The 19,122-nt window shown below is 31.5% G+C and overlaps 1 protein-coding gene across 13 annotated transcripts in view; it reads right to left on the bottom strand.

Moving 5' to 3' along the window:
* The window catches only part of LOC123006928 (homeotic protein antennapedia-like), a 122,418-nt gene that overhangs the window by 17,431 nt on the left and 85,865 nt on the right, over positions 1-19,122 (bottom strand). For 9 of the 13 annotated variants that reach the window (XM_044401859.1, XM_044401866.1, XM_044401860.1 and 6 more), the window contains one exon: positions 10,862-12,527. In XM_044401859.1, coding sequence (XP_044257794.1) covers positions 12,277-12,527 — 251 coding nt within the window. In that variant the 3' untranslated portion in view covers positions 10,862-12,276. Of the gene's footprint in view, positions 1-10,861; positions 12,528-19,122 lie in introns of those variants that run through there. The other 4 variants (XR_006412841.1, XR_006412840.1, XR_006412843.1 and 1 more) reach the window with 1 other exon arrangement.

Raw genomic sequence — 19,122 nt, 5'->3', positions numbered from 1 at the left:
TGTTTTGAGTTTATTCTCAAAAACAGTTTTTTTTACGTAATTTAATAAAAAAATAATAACAATCATTTTATTTTAAAGGCTACAGATAAAGAAATTGTAAATTTTTACAAAATAACACAAAATATTTTAGTGTGCTAACATAAAAATAGCAACTATTCTTTTTTCTTTTAAGTAAGGCTTTGGTTTGCCATTTGTAATCCTTTTGTAAAAAAACAATTCTACTCTAATCAATATTAATCAAATTAATCAATATTATAGAAATGTAAGAGACAAACCATAGAAGTTTTTGAAGAATTTGTTGTGACCTATACCAAATGACAACACTGCATTTATTGATAGGTAATCCTTCTAGTCTGTGAATCAGATTGTTTCAGGTGACGACTATGCCAACTGTCGCCTCTCAAAAATAAATGACAGTTGCTTATCAAACCTTGCCGTTTATACAGGGTGAATATAAAGTATGGAACCAAGCGGTTTTATTTTTAACCATTTGCCTCCAGAAAATAATAATTAATATAAATTAAAGTAATATAAAATCGTATTTTCAGAACGAAATTTTGTTTTGTTTTTGAGTTATGCGATTTTTTTTTGTCAAAATTGCAATTTATGTAAAAAAATATTTTTTGAAAAAATTAAATATAAGGCAGATAGTTGTAATCCTTAGAATATAGATTTTATGAGAAAAATGATTTTATAGTGGGTTGCCATTTAAAAAAATATTTTTTTTGTAGAACTCAAAAACAAAAGGAAATTCCGAATAATTTTATTCTTGTTAAATCATCACATTTTTATAGTAGGTACTTCATCACTCATCAATTAGTTTTTTCAAAAAATAAATAGTTTAAGCAAAAAACGTTTGATTCCATACTTTTTACTCACCTGGTATGTATTTGACATGGTTACTAAATTATGATTTCGAATTTCTTGCCATTGTGTCGATAAAAGTCACAATCATTCGCAGTCAATCGGTACAATTTTTAAAACTAAATTTTTCTCATATAATTTATCAAAAATAAAAAAAATGTAAATACGACAATAATAATTTAAAAAAAAATGGCTTCAGTCTCAGAAACCAAATAGAAAATAAAAAAGTTTAAAACACTCGTAAAAACAATATCTGCTAACAGGGAGGTAATAAGTAGTACATTACATGCGAGTCTTGTTACATTGACGTAGTTGCTATGCAAACAAATTGAGTTTTTGACATTTGTTGGGCTCGTAACGTTAGTAATTCTTCTACCTATTCTTCATAAATTATTTTCAAACCAGGAGATGTAATGACCCCGACCTCCAAAAGGTCGGAACTGGGCATAGTACTATAATGATTGAAAGTAAATAAATATTTATATTGTATAAAAATATCATTTCACATAATCTTCTTTTTTTAATTTCATAAAAAGTGTTAACAATTTTATTGTTAATCTATTAGCCACAGTAACATATATAGGTACAGGTGTTTCAGAATTCTCAACCCAGAGAAAAATGCCAAGTAAATTAAGTTACCAGAAACATGAAAAAATTATGGGAGTTTCAATTTTGCATTCTAATCCTATTTATTTCTGTTGAAAAAATTATTTTACATGTTTTTTTGCTGTAGACTGTTAATAGAGGAAACAAAAAGCTGTATTCTCAATTCTAACTATATGTTTAACGTTATTTGTGGCTTTTATTGACAAAGTTTTTGAACCTTTACCTACTAAATAATTATGAAAAAACATATACAAGATTAAATAGTCATAAAAATGTCAAATATCAAAAAATAAATGTCAATTTTTTTCACAAAGTTTTATAAACATTTTTTCCATATTCCTAGTATCTTATCTTGAGATTTTTCTTTGGTGCCCAAGTTCTGAAACACCCTGATTTATATAAAATTTCGTTCCAAATCATTCAGAAGCAGGTAATATTTGTTTCGAATTATTATGTCCATTATATGTCCGTTAGTTTTCAGTTTTTAGTTTGAGAATTACCGTAATGTTCACTTGTTTTATTAGTAAATAAAGATATTGTTATTTTCTCAATTTTTTAGTTATAGAATAAAATTTAAAAAGATTTTTATTATTGACTCTGCGTTGACTTTAAAAGTATCTTAAATTTCTTTGTTATAGCATAATAATAGACAAAGATAAAAATATATTCACTTACCTTTGATTGGGACTTTTTGCAAAAGCAAATTATAATAAAATTAAACTTAGGTTAAATTAATCAGGAAATAAAATTTGATTGGAATGAAATTTTCCATAAACCGAGTTTTATTAATTTTTTATTGCTTCTAATACAAATATCATATGTGTAACACTTGTTATATTTATTTCTCTATAAATGTATTGTAGAAGTCGGATAAGAATGGTGCGTCGGTCTGTGTTGTGTGTAAGGTATGAAATAAATTTCGTGATGATGGAATGGCCACGTTATGAATAGGCAACCGCGTGGCTTCTCTATATTTCAGTGGGGTGAAAGCAGGTGTTGTAAATCTGAAAATTTATTCGTAATTGTCGATAAAAGCCTGCAACCTGTTCGAAACAGTCCATCATGAAGGCATCCACATAGGTGTCGCATGTGTATTGTCGTTGGTAAAATTTTAATGCGCGTTCTTTTTATGGTGGAACGTCTCGTGAAAAATGTGCCACTTAATCATAAAAATAAAATTGAAATATATTAGAGGCGGGCTACTATTATAATTATTAGAGCGAAAAATGCCTCATATTTATTCTCGTTTCCGCAAAGAAAAAAATCATTGTGTCAGTGAAAATATGAGAGAAGGGAAATATTTTTGAAAATGGCTGTGTGTCGCATGGAATTCAGCGGGCATAGAGGAATAGCTACGGCGGCCATATCAGTCTTCCTTCTCGGTGACAGTTCGTCATTTGTCAGTGTCTCTGGCACAGTTGGCGGGGCCTGTGTCATGTGGGACAAAACAGCATCGGCGAAATCTTTGAATGTGAGCTAGGGTGGTGCGAGAGACGTCTCGACACTCACCGTCTAATCAGCCGCGAGGGGAAGTATCATTAAGGCACTGTCATGTCAATATGATATCTGAAGGGGTGGCTCATAGTGTTTCTATACAAAAGGGACTTTTTTTAATACCGACTGCGGTTTGGGATACGTTCTGTTTGCATATTAGCTCGGGGAACGCCGAAACCGAAATCAAATGCTTTGTGACTTTTATTCGCTATGCTAATATATTCATGAAATTAGAATTTGTATTTCAAATGCTTCCGAGATTGTTTTCGGGACCATTTTCTATACAACGAATTATTAATTATGCGGAACTACTACTTCTTAGACCACTCACGAAGATTAATATTTGCTACACAAGATCTCTATCTCCGACACTTTGGATCACAAAGAAACGTCATTAATATCGGACGGGATTGCGACTTACCATTGTCTTCCAGCTTCGTGAACTTCAAAGCAAAGCCTCAACAACCGATGCCACCGCCCAACGTTTTTGCCTTATTTGTATTGATCAAGAACATAACACTTTTTGCCAGACTCTACCTTTTCTTTTTCACTCAAACCTACCACAAACCAATCGACTCAAAATTATCTCATTTCAGTGGGTGCCAATACAAGACTTTTGTTTATTCGACGAGAACATTAATCGTAGTTTAAAGCTAATCTTTTGATCGAAACCAAACTTTTTCATTAATAGGACAGAAACAAAAAGTTATTCAGCTCCACCTGTTTTAAACATTTTATAAAACGGGTGTTTAGTTAAATTTGGCGTCATAGTTGGCGGTGATATAAGTGTGCTGTGAACGGACCACAATTTTTAATACGCCCGTCGAGCTGTCAAATTCAGATTAATAACTTTCAATACGATGGTTCGTTCACAATTAAACTTTCATGAATGGCCAAATTTAAAAAAAAAAACACCCGTCATGTAGCAGTAGGTATTTAAATTTTTAACAGAATTTCTAAATGTTAAATTTTGAGAAAGTTTTCCCCTTACTGCAAAAATAATGTAATAATAATGTATGTATTGTGTTTACTTAAACTTGCATATAGGTACTCGTAATTTACTCGTACAAACTAGACCAAATCTCAAAATATTTCTATAACTGTAAACACTTTTTGGATCATTTTTTTGTCAAGATTTATAACCCAGTCAATTTGACTTAATTTTCTGAGGTCTAAACACGACTCAAAATACTTTAATTTAATGACATCTGTTAGTATAAACTAATTCCACTCTCACTAATGTGCAATTTATTAGTGAGTTTAAACATTTTTTGTCCAACAGTTAAAAACTAATTTGAATCATTCTTTCGTTACAATAATTAAGATTAAGTGTTGAAAGTCGGAAACAAATTAATTAAGATGTTATAATTAAGCCAATTATTACTTGCAATTAGACTCATTTGAATTTTCAAAGAAAGTGTTTAAGAAAATTCAAAGAATTTTGTTTGGTGAAAATTTTTAATCCGCCAATTACAAATTATGTTCATTTAAGGACATTCGTGTACAACTTGAAGTTACAAATACACCATTAGTCCGAGTCGGGGTGACATTAAACATTGTCAAATAGACTCACCTTCAGCTGTTTTGTAATCGAAATTTTTGAACCGTCTTAAATCATACAGTTCCGGCTTATTTTTAGTCGTGCCACTATAAATTACAAGTCCTACCAGCGTCACAAATACCTCAAAAAATCGTTTATAAATAAGTAAGCAAGTTTAAACAACCCTCCGTTTGCATTTAATAACGGTTTTTGCGTTAATTATTGGCCATGAAATTATCGATGCGTGTTCCTTATCAATAATGTAAGGCATTCGATGATGATGATGCTCACGAAACTGCCGAAACAGTTAGCCCTGGTTAATTACACGAGGGTTGATTTTTTCAGTGTTTGTAGATGCCGCCAGAGCGATTGCGGTACTATTTTAATTAAGATTCTTATTGGAACAATTGCGATGAGTTATGAGTGTTGCAAATAGAGTAATCTGAGCGACTTTTTGATTTTGCCCGCGATGGCTTGGAGATGATTAATTTTGCTTTTTCAAAGCGATAATGAATGTTGCCAAAGCATTAGACAGTAGCTGTGGCGATGGAAAGCCTGTATTATGCAGGCGGTCTTTCCCATCATTCTCCTGTTATGAGTGATTGATGATTTTTATTCCAAAATTCTATCATTAATTTTCATTTGTCTGCTTTCGTCGGTGATTCACACCGGCTCTTAGGTGTTTGATCATTAATTAGGGTTCGATCACGATGGGCATTGTCTGGACACAGTGTGATGTTGATCAATTTTGATTAAAACGCATTTTTTATTTTTTTGGTGCTACTCGCTTATTAAAAAATATTGAAAGTAAAACACGATAATCCATCATTCGGAGAGTAATTCGAAATGAGATAAGTGGACAAGAAGACGAGAACACGACACAAGCAACGAGACACTCGGTATAAATTAAGATCCTGTTGTGCAGACCAGTGACTCGATTTCACTCCAAGAAAAAATACACAAAGCGATTTCAATTTAGATCAGCAGCTATCAAAGCATTCATTCATTGCTGAAAAAACATTTGCAGTTACAGATACTATTTGTATTTTTCAGTTCTAATGTACAAATTGTGAAAACTTTTGCAAATAAATAATAATTTTCATTTCTAAAACTTAATTAACAAAAATTTAGTTTCAAATTCAATTATTTTAGAATAAAAATGTATCTGCAAATACAAATCCAATCAATTAAACGGTGTTATACTCAAATCAGATGCAATTCATAATTGAAATAATTTTTCTCTCCTAAAAAGAAATTTCGTACAAAAATATTTAAACATTATTATGTTGCTCATCGCTACAATACTCAAAAAATTAGCTAAAATTTCAAAATAGAGTATTCAATAGTAGGTACATTATGTTATTAGAGGTAAAAGAAATAAATTATGTGGCCAAGTTGAACGTTTATTTTCAGCAAAATCAGACAAACTATCACTTTTACTCCTAATAACATAATATACTGCTGATGATCTACAATGTACCTCTCCAGAAATTTCTGAAGCAGCAAGAAACAACATTGGTAAATGTCAATAATGTCATGGTTCAAGCAAAAATAGAATTTTTACTTGTTGATGAAAAAGTAAAACTGTTACTTTTTAATAGTAATACGTAATAGAAGTGGTCACTTTTGTGACGTTTAAAAATAAAAAAATGATTTAAATAGATTTTATGTGTTTTGTTACTATTGCGTTGTTACATACCTATAAGAAGACCGTTTCTTTGAACAAAAGTTTTCATTAAAATTGTTATATTAAATTAGTTCTTTTGTTAAAGGAATTTTTGACGATTTCAACACAGTTTTGTTAGTGACAAACAATAGATTTAGGTCTTGAATTTGCTTGAAAGTATTTTTAACAGCAGTTCTATTTTTAAATGTTTTTTCATAAACTTAATAAAACCTTAACGAAAATAAAAATCAGTAGATAATTAGTTTGGTTTTCCAATTTAAAAAAAAAAAAACTAATGTTAAAAATATTTTAAAAACATGTGCAACAACTTAATATACCGGGTGTCCCAGGCAAATTTGGATATAGGAAATTAACACAGGAAATTAGTTTTTATTTTTTTCTGGCTGCAAAAGTAGCAGAAATCAAAATCTGATTGAAAGAGCTTTGTATTGCTCGAAAAGAGCTATGTTATCGAAATTTTTCTCGATTCTCCATTTAACTCCATTTGGGCAAAAACGACCCTTAAAAAATCGAAATTTGAATTTGCCGGGTTAGCGTTACCAAGAAACGAACTATCTATCAAGTCATTGTTGCCAAAAGAGAATTTGTCAACTAAAGGCCCTTGCTATGACTCGATAGTTTGTTTCTTAGTAACGCTAACCCGGCAAATTCAAATTTCGATTTTTCAAGAGCCGTTTTCGCCCAAATGCATGAAGTTAATTGGAGAATCGACAAAAATGTCAGGAAGATAACCCTTTTCAAGTACTACCAGCTCCATTAATAACATTTTGATTTATGTTACTCCTGCAGCCGGAAAAAAATTAAAACTAATTTCTCATGTTAACTTCCTATATCCAAGCCTGCCTGGGACACCCAGTATATTTGTTTTAATTACAAATATTTAATTAGTACCTAATACTTTAAAAAAATTGTAGATATTTGCTTTCTTAATCTTTAGCACTGTAAGAGATGAACTTTTGAAGTAGTTTTCATCAAATTTCAAAAAGAGATTTGAATTTCATAACTGAAATTCTTAATGCAATTTAAATTTTGATATCTTAAACATTTAGAAGAAAAAGTAACCAAAACTAGGTAACAAACATATCGATGAAATTAACTACAAGAAATTTCTTGTTCCTTTTATCCAAAATCCTTCTGAGTAGAGAGCGTTGTTTTATAAAATCAAGTCCTTTCGTTTGAGGTCAATTTTAATTTTGTGTCGTGTTTGGGAAATTAGGGTCCGTTTCATTATCGTCCCATCTCCCCGCCTTCCTCTGGCAACTCTTTAAATATCTCATCCCACGGCTTAATCCTTACCTCGTTTAATTATCGTGGAATACGACAAATATTTAACTGGTGTTGTTGCAAGGCTTCTGGTTTGCATTTCCTGTGCAATTTAATAAATTCCTTTGAAGGTGTCGTTGGTCGATCCAGAAGCCGCGTGTAAGAACGACTCTGTCTAATTATAACATGAATAATGTTCGGTGCGCCTTGATATTGCACCTGTATGCGACATTTGTCCAGCTCAGGCTCACAGAAGGTAGCATACATGCTAAATGTTCGAGTTGCCGTGAAGTAATGTAAAGTTTTTCGTTATATTTGCAGTGAAAATAGCCTCTATATCTCAGTCGAGAAGTTCTCCGCTCAAAATAGCACTAAACAGGCGAGCTGACGGTAATGAATAATGTAACAGCGGGCGTTGTAAAGAAACAAGCCTTCCAACGTGATTGAGAGATCGGAAGAAAGGCGCAGAATATAAAAAGGAGATCAGAAATCGTTCTGCGGGCGACAAAAACTGATAAATATCCTCGAGATTTACGTGGATTTCGCACCAAACTTTCATAACATATTATACGAGCAAACTTGGCTAATGACGAAAGCTTACATTGAATTTCGAACAGCGGACGAATTATGCAACTTACCAAATAACTTACACTTTTAACAAGCCAACTTTTACAATGAAAAAACCAAAGAAACGGAAATTTATCAAGTGATAAATCGCACAACACTTTGCGCAATTTTACATATTTGGTCATTTATTTACTGGGAAAAACAACGCAAGCAGTTATTTTTATTTTTATTACTGGGTATTACCAACGACAAGGAATATTAGTACTTCTCTATTTTTCAACGTCTTCATTTAATTTGCACGTAGGATATTTTTAAACAATACAACAATCACATTACAGTCAGGAAAAAGAACAGTAATTTCATTATTATTTGGAAAAATTTTACTACGTTTACAAAAGCTTTAAAAATGCAAAAAAATTTACAACCAATTCATTAAAGTACTTTAATGTACATATTTCTTACTTCAGTTTTCACTCAATTTACTAAGTTAGTAAAAGTAGTAAAAAAAACAAATAAGTGTTGCTGCAAAAAATACTTATGACAAAATAATTGTGGAATAAATTACATTAAATGTTGACCATTACATTAATTTTCTAGCTCGGCAAGTTTCTTATTATTCAAAATAATTTCATAATTTTTATATTGCCAAAATTATTTGAAACTTTGTATAAACACCGAATAATGTTTTTCTTTCCTTTTATTTTTCCTAGATGCTTATTTAGAATCAAGCCGTGATAAGATAAATTGTGATATCTATTTTAATCGGTAATTAATGAACATTTTGTGAAACATTTATTTCTGTTACAGCTCTTGGAGCAATTTCTTATGCTTTTAATTATTTGACCGCCTAGAACTATTTTTAAATCAGTTAAGAATCTTTCTTGTAGTTCTACTTTTAAACTCACAGCAAGAAAAAATAGTTCAAACTTACATAAATCTTGTATAACTGCCATTAATAGCACGCAAGAGTAAGTTTTTTGGTTTGTTTTTACCAAATTTTATAAGAAACTAAATTTTCTCAAGTAGCCAAACATTTTAGACCCCAACCGCTACTAATTTATCCCAGTCACACGGTATATCTAATTGTACCATTCATAAAACAAAGCAAACATCCTCAATTACAAGCTCCTTAGACCATTGTTCTTTAAATAATGACATTTGGACCACTTAATGTCACACCTGTTATAAACAGCAAGTAAATAATATTAATTATAGCAAATTAAATGTTAATAAAGCGAAACTTGAAAGGTCACACAAATATCAGTTTGTTTATATTAATTAAGATTTATTTATAGCGACCTGAATGACCCTCAAGTGTGATAATAACAATAATAGTAATAAAAAAAACAAGCGGATACGAGTGATGGAAAATATTTTCCCCGTCGGATGACTTTGTTAAAGGTGATTTTCCTTGGGAATAAATCAAGAGTTGGTTTAAAATAGTGCAGGTTGCATCTGTCGTTTCATAATTTAATTTTATCTGTGGTTTCGAGTAAATCGTGATAATTTTCAATAAGATTGTCGTTGCGTACATACCAATGAGGAGCTCTTCACTTCTTGGCTTCAACAATGGAAACTATTTAGTTCACTCACTTACCGTTGTTCGTAAAAGAGTCGCTAGTATCCAAGGGTATCTTGTTTATTCATATGTTTTAATGACTAATCATAGAGAGGAAAGCACCTGTGTCCACCAATCAGCTTCAAAGTTAAGGAACATAGGCGGTGCCAGAGGGCCTTGACAAATATAGGGGCCGTGCAGGTTTGACAGTTGCTTGACAGCAACTAAGTGTTAGAGGTGGAGCGATACAAGATCGGCCCAAATCAGAATGGCCCCCTAAAAGGCGGTAATTTTAAAATTTCTTCATGTTGGCCGCTATCGGAAAAACACGCAATCACATTATAAAACCTAATCTGAATATATAATCTAAACATTAAGGTAATTAGGATAGATTTAGTATTACATTACGACATATTTTATTAATGAGAAATGGAAATTAGCTATTATTACCACTACAAATAAAAGCTTACACTTCTATTATTCATCCGAATGCATTAAAATTTTACAAGTCAATTACGATAAAGTCAACAATAAAAATGTTTTTCAAACTAGGAATTGGTCATTTCGCGTCACAAAAATTGTTTTAAAGACGAATTAAGTGATGGAAATGAAACGGCGATATATCTTAGGAAAATATCGAGGCTAACTTTAGCAATTCGGATGATAGAGAGAAAGAAACAAGTGGCGAAATATTAGGGGAAGAGAGACGGCACGAATCCCGCGTTATTGATTTATGTGCCGCCACCCCAGCATTTTCCATAAAGCTGTTTGCGGTCTTGACTACCAGTCCTAAAATATATGGCCAAATAAGTGTTTAGTATGAAGATCTCGCGATCACTTTTCACTAAACTCTTATCGACAACCGATTCAACCCTTAAAAACAATTACACCTTTTGCATCTTGTAAACATTAAGACAAGAGCTATCTTAAATCAACATCTGGTTTGTGTGCCACAAAACTCGTCCCGTCTCTCTCCCACACACACGATCTATTGCGTAAACTAAGATAAACGCGTATCGCGTGTACACGATGATTTAGTGGGAGATTACTTTAAGAGACCACTTGTTATTGCCCATAACTTGCGATTCAAGCGGTTGGAGAGAGAGGGGAGATGTTTGGGTGCGAAATTTCATGCAATTGTCATGCAACATGCATTTTTCCGAAATCGTCTGATCATTTATCATCGTAGAAATAAGGCGGAGCCGCTTTGCACTATGTTATCCAATAATAATCCATTTTAAAAGAGGCCATCTTGGAGAGGTACGAATTTAAAACAGTTTCGTAAATTTACAATAATATTTTATTTATACATATATTAATTATATGTACGGTATATATAAGTTGAAATCCACAAGACAGAAATCCAAGTATTAAAGTATTTATATACTTAAAATTTTTGTTGGTTTTTTAAATCAAAATAAAATTTTATATAGGATTGTTAAAATAATAATAATTTATGATACAATTTTTTTGTTCATTTACAAAAAAATGGTAATTTGTCCGAAATTAAGTGTCGGCCAAACTTAGTACTTCTAATCTAAAATATTACACCACAGCACAAAGAACTATACTCTAATTTATCCATATAGGTACAAATATACAGCATGCCACTGCAAATCCTAATTTAGGTATAGTAGTATAAATAGTTGTGTATATAAATGGTTAACCAACTTAAATAGGGACTCTGGTTTTTTCGATTCTTAGTAAATTAATTAATTTTAAAACCTATTTAATTTGCCTAACCGTTTTTACATAGCTCTGATTTTTATATTAAAATAATTAGTTACGTATACTCGATTTGTAGCAGCGTTACGTATTTCGTTACTGTTATCACTAGCAATTTTAAAGACTTGTTGTCTCCAATTGCGGTCCAATTAAATGGTATATAAAATATCTCTTTTTTTCAGAAAAAAACAGGTTAAAAAAAAGTAGCTTTGATACTCCGAATGTTTTAAATTCTACTAATTAAAGTATTACGTATCTGAGTATTGTTAACGTCCTACATGGATAACGTTACTCTACCTTTGGCATGAAAGTGCGTAATTTTAATAATATCGTATATTTCATATCCTTTTCTTTTTTACCGGATTTATTTACATCATTATTAGTATTAAAACCAAATATACATTCATTCGAAATATCTACACTTTAAGTAAACAATTCTATGCCGAACGACACTTTCGTAACTATCTCAGATGTCTAAGAGTTCACACTCACTGGAAAAATTATAAAAAAAAGTTTCGTCAGTTTTTGAAAAAAAAATTCATTCACTGACCTGAAAATCTGCAGTGGAGCTTCATAACATAACCGTAGCGACCACTCATTTTTAACATTATAGAAAATATTTATACAAAAAATTTTGTGTTTTTTCACTGGGCAGTTCATCTGCATCACTGATTGCACGTAGCACTGGCCTCTAAATGAATCCGTGTAGTGTCCAAATATAAATTCGCGCATAATAATCTAAATATCTATACAATATATAAATAAATAAAACTATAAAATTCGATGAGTCGCGTTCATCGGAACTAAATTCTATCGACTTATGCACAGAGGACTTGTTGAAGAGGTCATTGTGGTTGGGGAATTTGGAGAGTTCCTGCCGAAAGAGCGCACCTTCTCGTCGGAGATCCCGGCAAAAAGAAAATGCAATGACTACAATGTGTAATTAGGTACATGGTTATCGTGACGAGGAGTTCACTGAGGGGAGCCCTGAGGGCTGATGTCGTCTCCGCCACCTTCCGAGCCGCCTTCGCCTTTGGTCTTGTTCTCTTTTTTCCATTTCATACGCCGGTTTTGAAACCATATCTTGATCTGTCTTTCGGTTAAACACAACGCGTGGGCTATCTCGATGCGTCGCCGTCTCGTCAAATACCGGTTGAAATGGAACTCTTTCTCCAATTCTAGCGTCTGGTAGCGGGTGTACGTCTGACGGCCTCGCTTCCGCTCTGAAAACACACAAAAATCAAAATCCATACCAAAAAAACATAAAACATTAAATCTAAGCAAAAATATAAAACTTTTAGAAACATCATAAAAAGCAATTTTGTAAATATGTACTCATACCAACAATTCAATCATATCTTAGAAACACATAATAACTAATTCCAATTGTGCAAAAAGTTACTGTAGAAATTAGTAAAGTTCCCCAACAAAACTCACATAAACTTTATAATTTTACTTCTATTAAAACGTTAAAGTAGAAATTAACTGCAGTTTTAATCTTCAACCTCTTTGGAACACTTATAACATCTACAAAAATTATACTTTGACTTAATTATTTTTTGAATTTTAAAGAATATTAAAATTTTATCAAAAAAACACAAACAATTTTTAAGAAAAACATAGGTACATACTACAAGCAAAACCAATTCTAATTCAAATCATATATACATCAGGGTGAATAAAAAGTATGGAACCAAGCGTTTTTTATTTAAATAATTTGCCTCCAGAAAATAATAATTAATATAAATGAAAGTAATAAAAAAATGTGATTGTTTTTGATAACGAAATTTTGTTTTGGTTTTGAGTTATGCATTTTTTTGTCAAAATTGCAATTTATGTAAAAAAAAAATTGAAAAAATTGAATATACCTAAAATAGATATTTTAATTCTTAGATCATAGTGAGCTGCCATTTAAAAAAATATAAAATTTTGTACTTTATCATTCATCAATTTGTTTTTACAAAAAAATAAAAAGTTGAACCAAAAAACGTTTGGTTCCATACTTTTTATTCATCAGGTATAGTTGGTATATAACCATGGACCTAGTATTAGTTAATACTATCTCCATGTGTATTACCTATTTAATGTAGCAGAATGTATAAAATTTTTATGAACTATTGCAGAACTAGCAAATAAACACAGAAAAACTTCTCTGAAAAGCCAAGCAACACAAATTAATATTAAATATAAAATTTAAAGTAACACATCAAAAAATCGGAATAAATTAGATAAAACCACTGTCGAACAGTTCATCACTCCGAGAAAAAAGCACTTAAAAAGTTAAATTTTTCACATTTCAGGTTAACACTTCCAGCGATTTCCTGTATCTTAAGCTTTCTCGGATTGTTTATAAACCATGGCTGCTTTGTCAGCTATGAAATTTTTCTACCTGTCCAAAAAAGCTATTTCGCTTTTCTATTCGCCTATTCGTCATAATCAATCGCTTTGACAAGAATCTTATTATGGCGGAGCGAATTGTAATTATTGTGTGTAGTATATTTCGAAATTTCGCAAGACCGCCGCGTCCTGAAAGATGTAAATGATTTATGCATCATTTATAAACTCATTATCTCAGATGCAGGCTCAACCGCCTCTAGCCAGGTTTGATTGGCGTCACAAGGCCGGCTCAGCCTCCCTTCAACCCGATGTATATAATTATTTTCTTCATACAATTTTTGTTGTTCGGCGTGCTCCAGGTAATAATTTTTATAATGAACCTTCACAGGACGAAATTTGACAGCTAGAGAATTCCGAAATCACCGTAATATTCCACGTGTTTTTGCCTCAAAGCGGGATGGGAAAAAATCCCACGACGTAATTATTATAAAAGACAGGTTTGCAACTTCCTGTCGCAAGGAATCGGTTGCTTTCGGCCACTTTTCTTATCATAAGGGATAAATCACCAATCAACGGTTTAATACGTGGGTATCACCGTGCTGAACCCTCTTGCTGAGCTATAATTAATTGCACCTTGAAGCTTTTTCGGATTTAAATGGACATTGTTGCTATTCCTGGGTAGATAGTGTATCGATAATTCAGGCTGATAGCAATACAAAAATATGCATGTTCGACCGGTCGAGAGTCGTAAATCACTAAATCGTAAATCATGGAAATGGACTATGGCCAAATCGAACTAGAAATTAGACACTTATTGCGCCCACGGCTTACAGAGAGACAAAAAATAGAAAAAATGCTTTTACCCCAACCGCTGTTCATTACAAAAATAATATGTTGACAAAAATAGTATTTTTCCCAAAGGCCACAAACCAGAATAACTTTACGAATGCCCAAATCCGCAACATTTCAATGATAATAATAAAATTAAAGATGTTATGAATTTGTTTCGTTTTTTTCGAACTGAAGATGGCAATATATCCCTTGCTAATAAAAAAAATTATTAAACATTTTATAATTCCTGGATTCGACTTTGAAATTTTACCTTCCACTTACAATAATAATAAAATTATTTGCTATAAAATCCATACAAAAGAACATAAATTTACTCAACGAGAAAATTTACTTCCAAGTCAAATCAGATGGCATTTTTTCATTTCTGATTTAAAAAATTTAAGAAACATTATCGGGTAGGAAAATGTGGCTTAAAATAAAAAACAATCTATAAAAAATTGAAAAAGTTATTCATTTTGTTTGAAAAACTCGTGAAAATTAACATAAAACTTCTATAGACATAGGTTCTTTTCTCATATTTATTAAAATTTAAAATAGTGGAAGTTGGAAGTTACTGCCCGAGACCAGGAAATAAAAAACATAATTTTTTCTACTATCCAGCAAGAAAAACTTTAAAGTTAACAATTTCTCTTGATATTCCAGTTTCACAACTAAATCTAGCAGCATATTTTTTCGTTTTTACAATGGAGGTAATATTTTTACAGGATGTTAGAACTGGCGTCCCAGAGAAAAATTTCAAGTATAATAAGATACCAGAAGCAAAGAAAAATGTTTAAAAAATTCTAAATTTTGACATTTATTTTTTGACATTTGACATTTTTTTGATATGATACTGAACATCTGATATGATATTTATAATATGATATACAGGGTGCGCCAGAACTCGCGCCCCAGAGAAAATTTTCAAGTAAGGTAAGATACCAGGAACATGAAAAAAATGTTTAAAACATTTTATCTGTCAAAAAATTTTGACATTTACTTTTTGACATTTGACATTTTTTTATATCTATTTAATGATTCTGATAATCTTGTATATGTTTTTTTACAATTATTTAGTAAAGGGACAAAAATTTTGCCAATAAAAGCCACAAATAACATTGAACAGAGTTACAATTTAGGACACAGCTTCCTTGTTTCCTCTTTTAATAGCATATAGCAAAAAAACTTGGAAAATTATTTTTCCAACAGAAATAAATAGAGTCAAAGTGCAAACTTTAAACCCTCATAACTTCGAAATTTTTATAGATAAAATTTTTTTAACATTTTTTCCATGTTATCTTAACTTATATGGCATTTTTCTCTGGGGCGCGAGTTGTGGCGCACCCTGTATGTTTATTTATAATTATTCATTAAAGGTACAAAAACTGTGCCAATAAAAGCCAAAAATAACATCAAACAGAGTTACAATCTAGGATAAAGCTTCCTTGTCTAACAGCCTGTAGCAAAAAAACTTGAATAATTATTTTTCCAACAGAAATAAGTAGAGTCAAAGTGCAAATCTCATAACTTCAAAATTTTTATAGATAGAATTTTTTTAACATTTTTTCCATGTTCTTGGTATCATACCTTACATGGCTTTTTTCTCTGGGACGCGAGTGCTGGCGAATCCTATACAGGGTGCGCCACAACTCGCGCCCCAGAGAAAAATTTTAAGTAAGATAAGATACCAGGAACATGAAAAAAATGTTTAAAAAATTCTACCTGTCAAAAAAATTTCACATTTATTTTTTGACATTTGACATTTTTTCATATCTATTTAATGACACTGATGATATCGTATATGTTTTTTTATAATTATTTTGTAAAAGTTAAAAAATTTTGCCAGTAAAAGCGACAAATAACATTAAAGAGAGTTACAATTTAGGATAGAGCTTCTTTGTATCCTCTTCTAATAACTTGTAGGAAAAAAACTTGGAAAATTATTTATCCAACAGAAATAAATAGAGTCAAAGTGCAAAATTTAAACTCTCATAACTTCAAATTTTTTATAGATAGAATTTTTTTAACATTTTTTTCATGTTCCTGGTATCTTACCTTACATGGCATTTTTCTCTGGGGCGCGAGTTCTGGCGCACCCTGTATATTGTTATTGTAATTTTGACATGAAGAAGATACTTAGCTACTTTCCTTTCTGTAATTGTAGGGTGGAAAAACTTACTTTCTGTTAGGGTCATAGAAAAATATTACAAATTGGTGTAAAAAAGCCTTTGTAATATTCAGAAATAAAACCGGTTTCTATTGAACGATACAACTTTTATTTGACAAAAATTAATCAGTTTTTTTACGAGTTGTTTAAATATCTAAATAACTAAAATTTCTTACACTTTCGTAAAAGTTAAGTTTATGTGCATAGTTTTATTAAAAGTCGGGGGCAAAGCTAGTTTACTGGAAACCCATTTTGATAAAATTATGCAAAATCTTGTCGCATTTCGGTTCTTCGAAACAGGTTTGTTGCAATTCCGCTGTGCTTGTCTCTTGGTGAAATTCCGTTGGGTTTTTGAGCGAATTGACGTCGCAGCAGTTATTATAAAATGATGGCAAAGCAATTATTCGAATGACCGCCGAAGAAGCAGTGGGCCACGTTCCACCATTAATAATCGTAATTACCAATTTAAGTTCCGATGTCAATGTAAAAAGTCCATCGTTGACATGTCAAAAATTTCGTTTGGTTTTTGCGTGTGTAATTAGTGTCATATTAAGATGCGCGAATAAAAGAGGCAATTTCCCACCCCGTGAAGGGTCAGTCGTGTGCATTTTTCAGTGTTGGTATGATTAAGCGCGGAGCTTTGAAGGCATTAATAAAAAGAGCAACGAATTTCTTTTAAAATTCTCCCGAATCCCAGAGGTTTTTCAGTTATCTAATTAACGATATTAGATTCGGATGCAGCTCGGTCGTGATGAACGCTACTCTACCCCGAACAAGACATGTAATTATTTTAACCCGACTGTTCTGAGTTTGATTTATTCCAACACAGACGTGAACTCTGATTAGTTCGATGCTTCTTTAATTAACGCAGCTTTTTATTCTTACTGAATACTTTCGTCCAAGTGGGAAGACCATTTGAGATGGAACCGATTTATCAAACGTCTACCTGCAATCTGCAATCGCTGTTTCGAATTTTAATTATGGCCGCCAAAAACGAAAGTTTCCGTTAAATCCGCCATAATTAAAGCCCCTTCTTCGAGACTGTGACTAGCCGGGCCCCGCCGTTACGTCAGACCCATATCAACCACCACGACTGGACGTCAAAAAACCGACCCGTGTTACAGCGTGTCGTCGAGGGGGCTAATACCAAACTTCACAGTCTAATTCGCTGAATTCCATCCCCATGGACCACCGACTGAACAGGAATAAATGAATTCCAAAATGGAAAATACGAGAGCGGTTCTATTATGCAATTGTACGTCGACGCACAATAAAAACGCATTTTTCTTTGTCGCTTCGCATTGTGGGAGTGTGATATCTCTGTTAGCGAGCTTCAAATGAAATGCAAAATGAAATACTACAGACTTTCGACGAAAAATACACAGTTGACGAGAGAACAAAGCGACGAGAAAGGAATTTATCACGAGACTCATAACGAATAACGCGTGCAAATTTAAAAAAAAAAAACAGAACGTATAAACTAATCAAACGCAACGTAGATCAAATGAATATATAAATTCGTTCTAATTAATCGAAAGGTCAATAAAACTAGATGTGCATAATAATAAAAGACATAAAAAAAAACTAGAAATCAATTCATCTAATTGGTCTTAGATTGTTTTTAAAAAAAAGGTGCTTACTTATTAAAATTAAAAACCAATTTGAAAATTAGGTATCGTAAAACAGGGTTACTTTGACATAGTTTGAGAGGTTTTGTTAATGTAACTTTTTTATTTGTTGCAATATTTTCTTGAAAAAAATCTGGTGCCAAACAAACCAGACTTCGGGGCTATTTTGACAGTCAGTTTAAAAAGTTATGCTAGCCTGAGGGGTACTTTTGACACCTTAAAACTAAAAATATGTAATATATGATAAAAATAAATTTTATTAAACTCATTAAACACAAAACATAAAATATATATTTAATTTCAATTTTCTTAACAAAAAATTAAATAAGTATTTTTTTGGTATGTTGAGGCTTTTATATAGCATAAAAATAAAATAAACATAATTTCGGTAGGTACCTATACTGAAAATGAAACAAAATTAAGCCCCATGCAAAACGTGTCAAAATAACCCCAGATGTCAAAGTAATCCCATCTTAAACAAATATTAATTGAAACATTTTGTCTTACAAAAACAAACATTTCTTGTTCGTAATTTTCTAAAGTGAAAAATCTGCGACAAATTACGTACCTACCTATAAGTTTTGACTAAAGCAATTTCACAATAAACGGTGATTGGTATTTTAGTGAAAAAATAATAGTTATTACATAATTATAACTAATTTTCCTGGTAACCTGCGTTAATTTATGTAAAAGTGCATTAATTTATAAAATAAACAAAAGTATGTAGATATTTTGTTTTTTATTTAATATTTTTTCTTTAGTCAAAGATTCACTTTGTAGTTGAATACAATTTTGCCTCTCTTTTGTTATTTTTGATCGTAAAATTTTTAATCAGAAGGAAATGAAACATTGACA

This window comes from Tribolium madens, unplaced genomic scaffold, assembly GCF_015345945.1.
Source record: "Tribolium madens isolate multiple individuals breed KSU strain unplaced genomic scaffold, Tmad_KSU_1.1 Scaffold_3;HRSCAF=73;Tcas5.2_LG2, whole genome shotgun sequence".
Taxonomy (NCBI): domain Eukaryota; kingdom Metazoa; phylum Arthropoda; class Insecta; order Coleoptera; family Tenebrionidae; genus Tribolium; species Tribolium madens.
The sequence above is the reverse complement of the archived record's forward strand: the minus strand, read 5'-3'. Positions and strand labels throughout refer to the sequence as shown.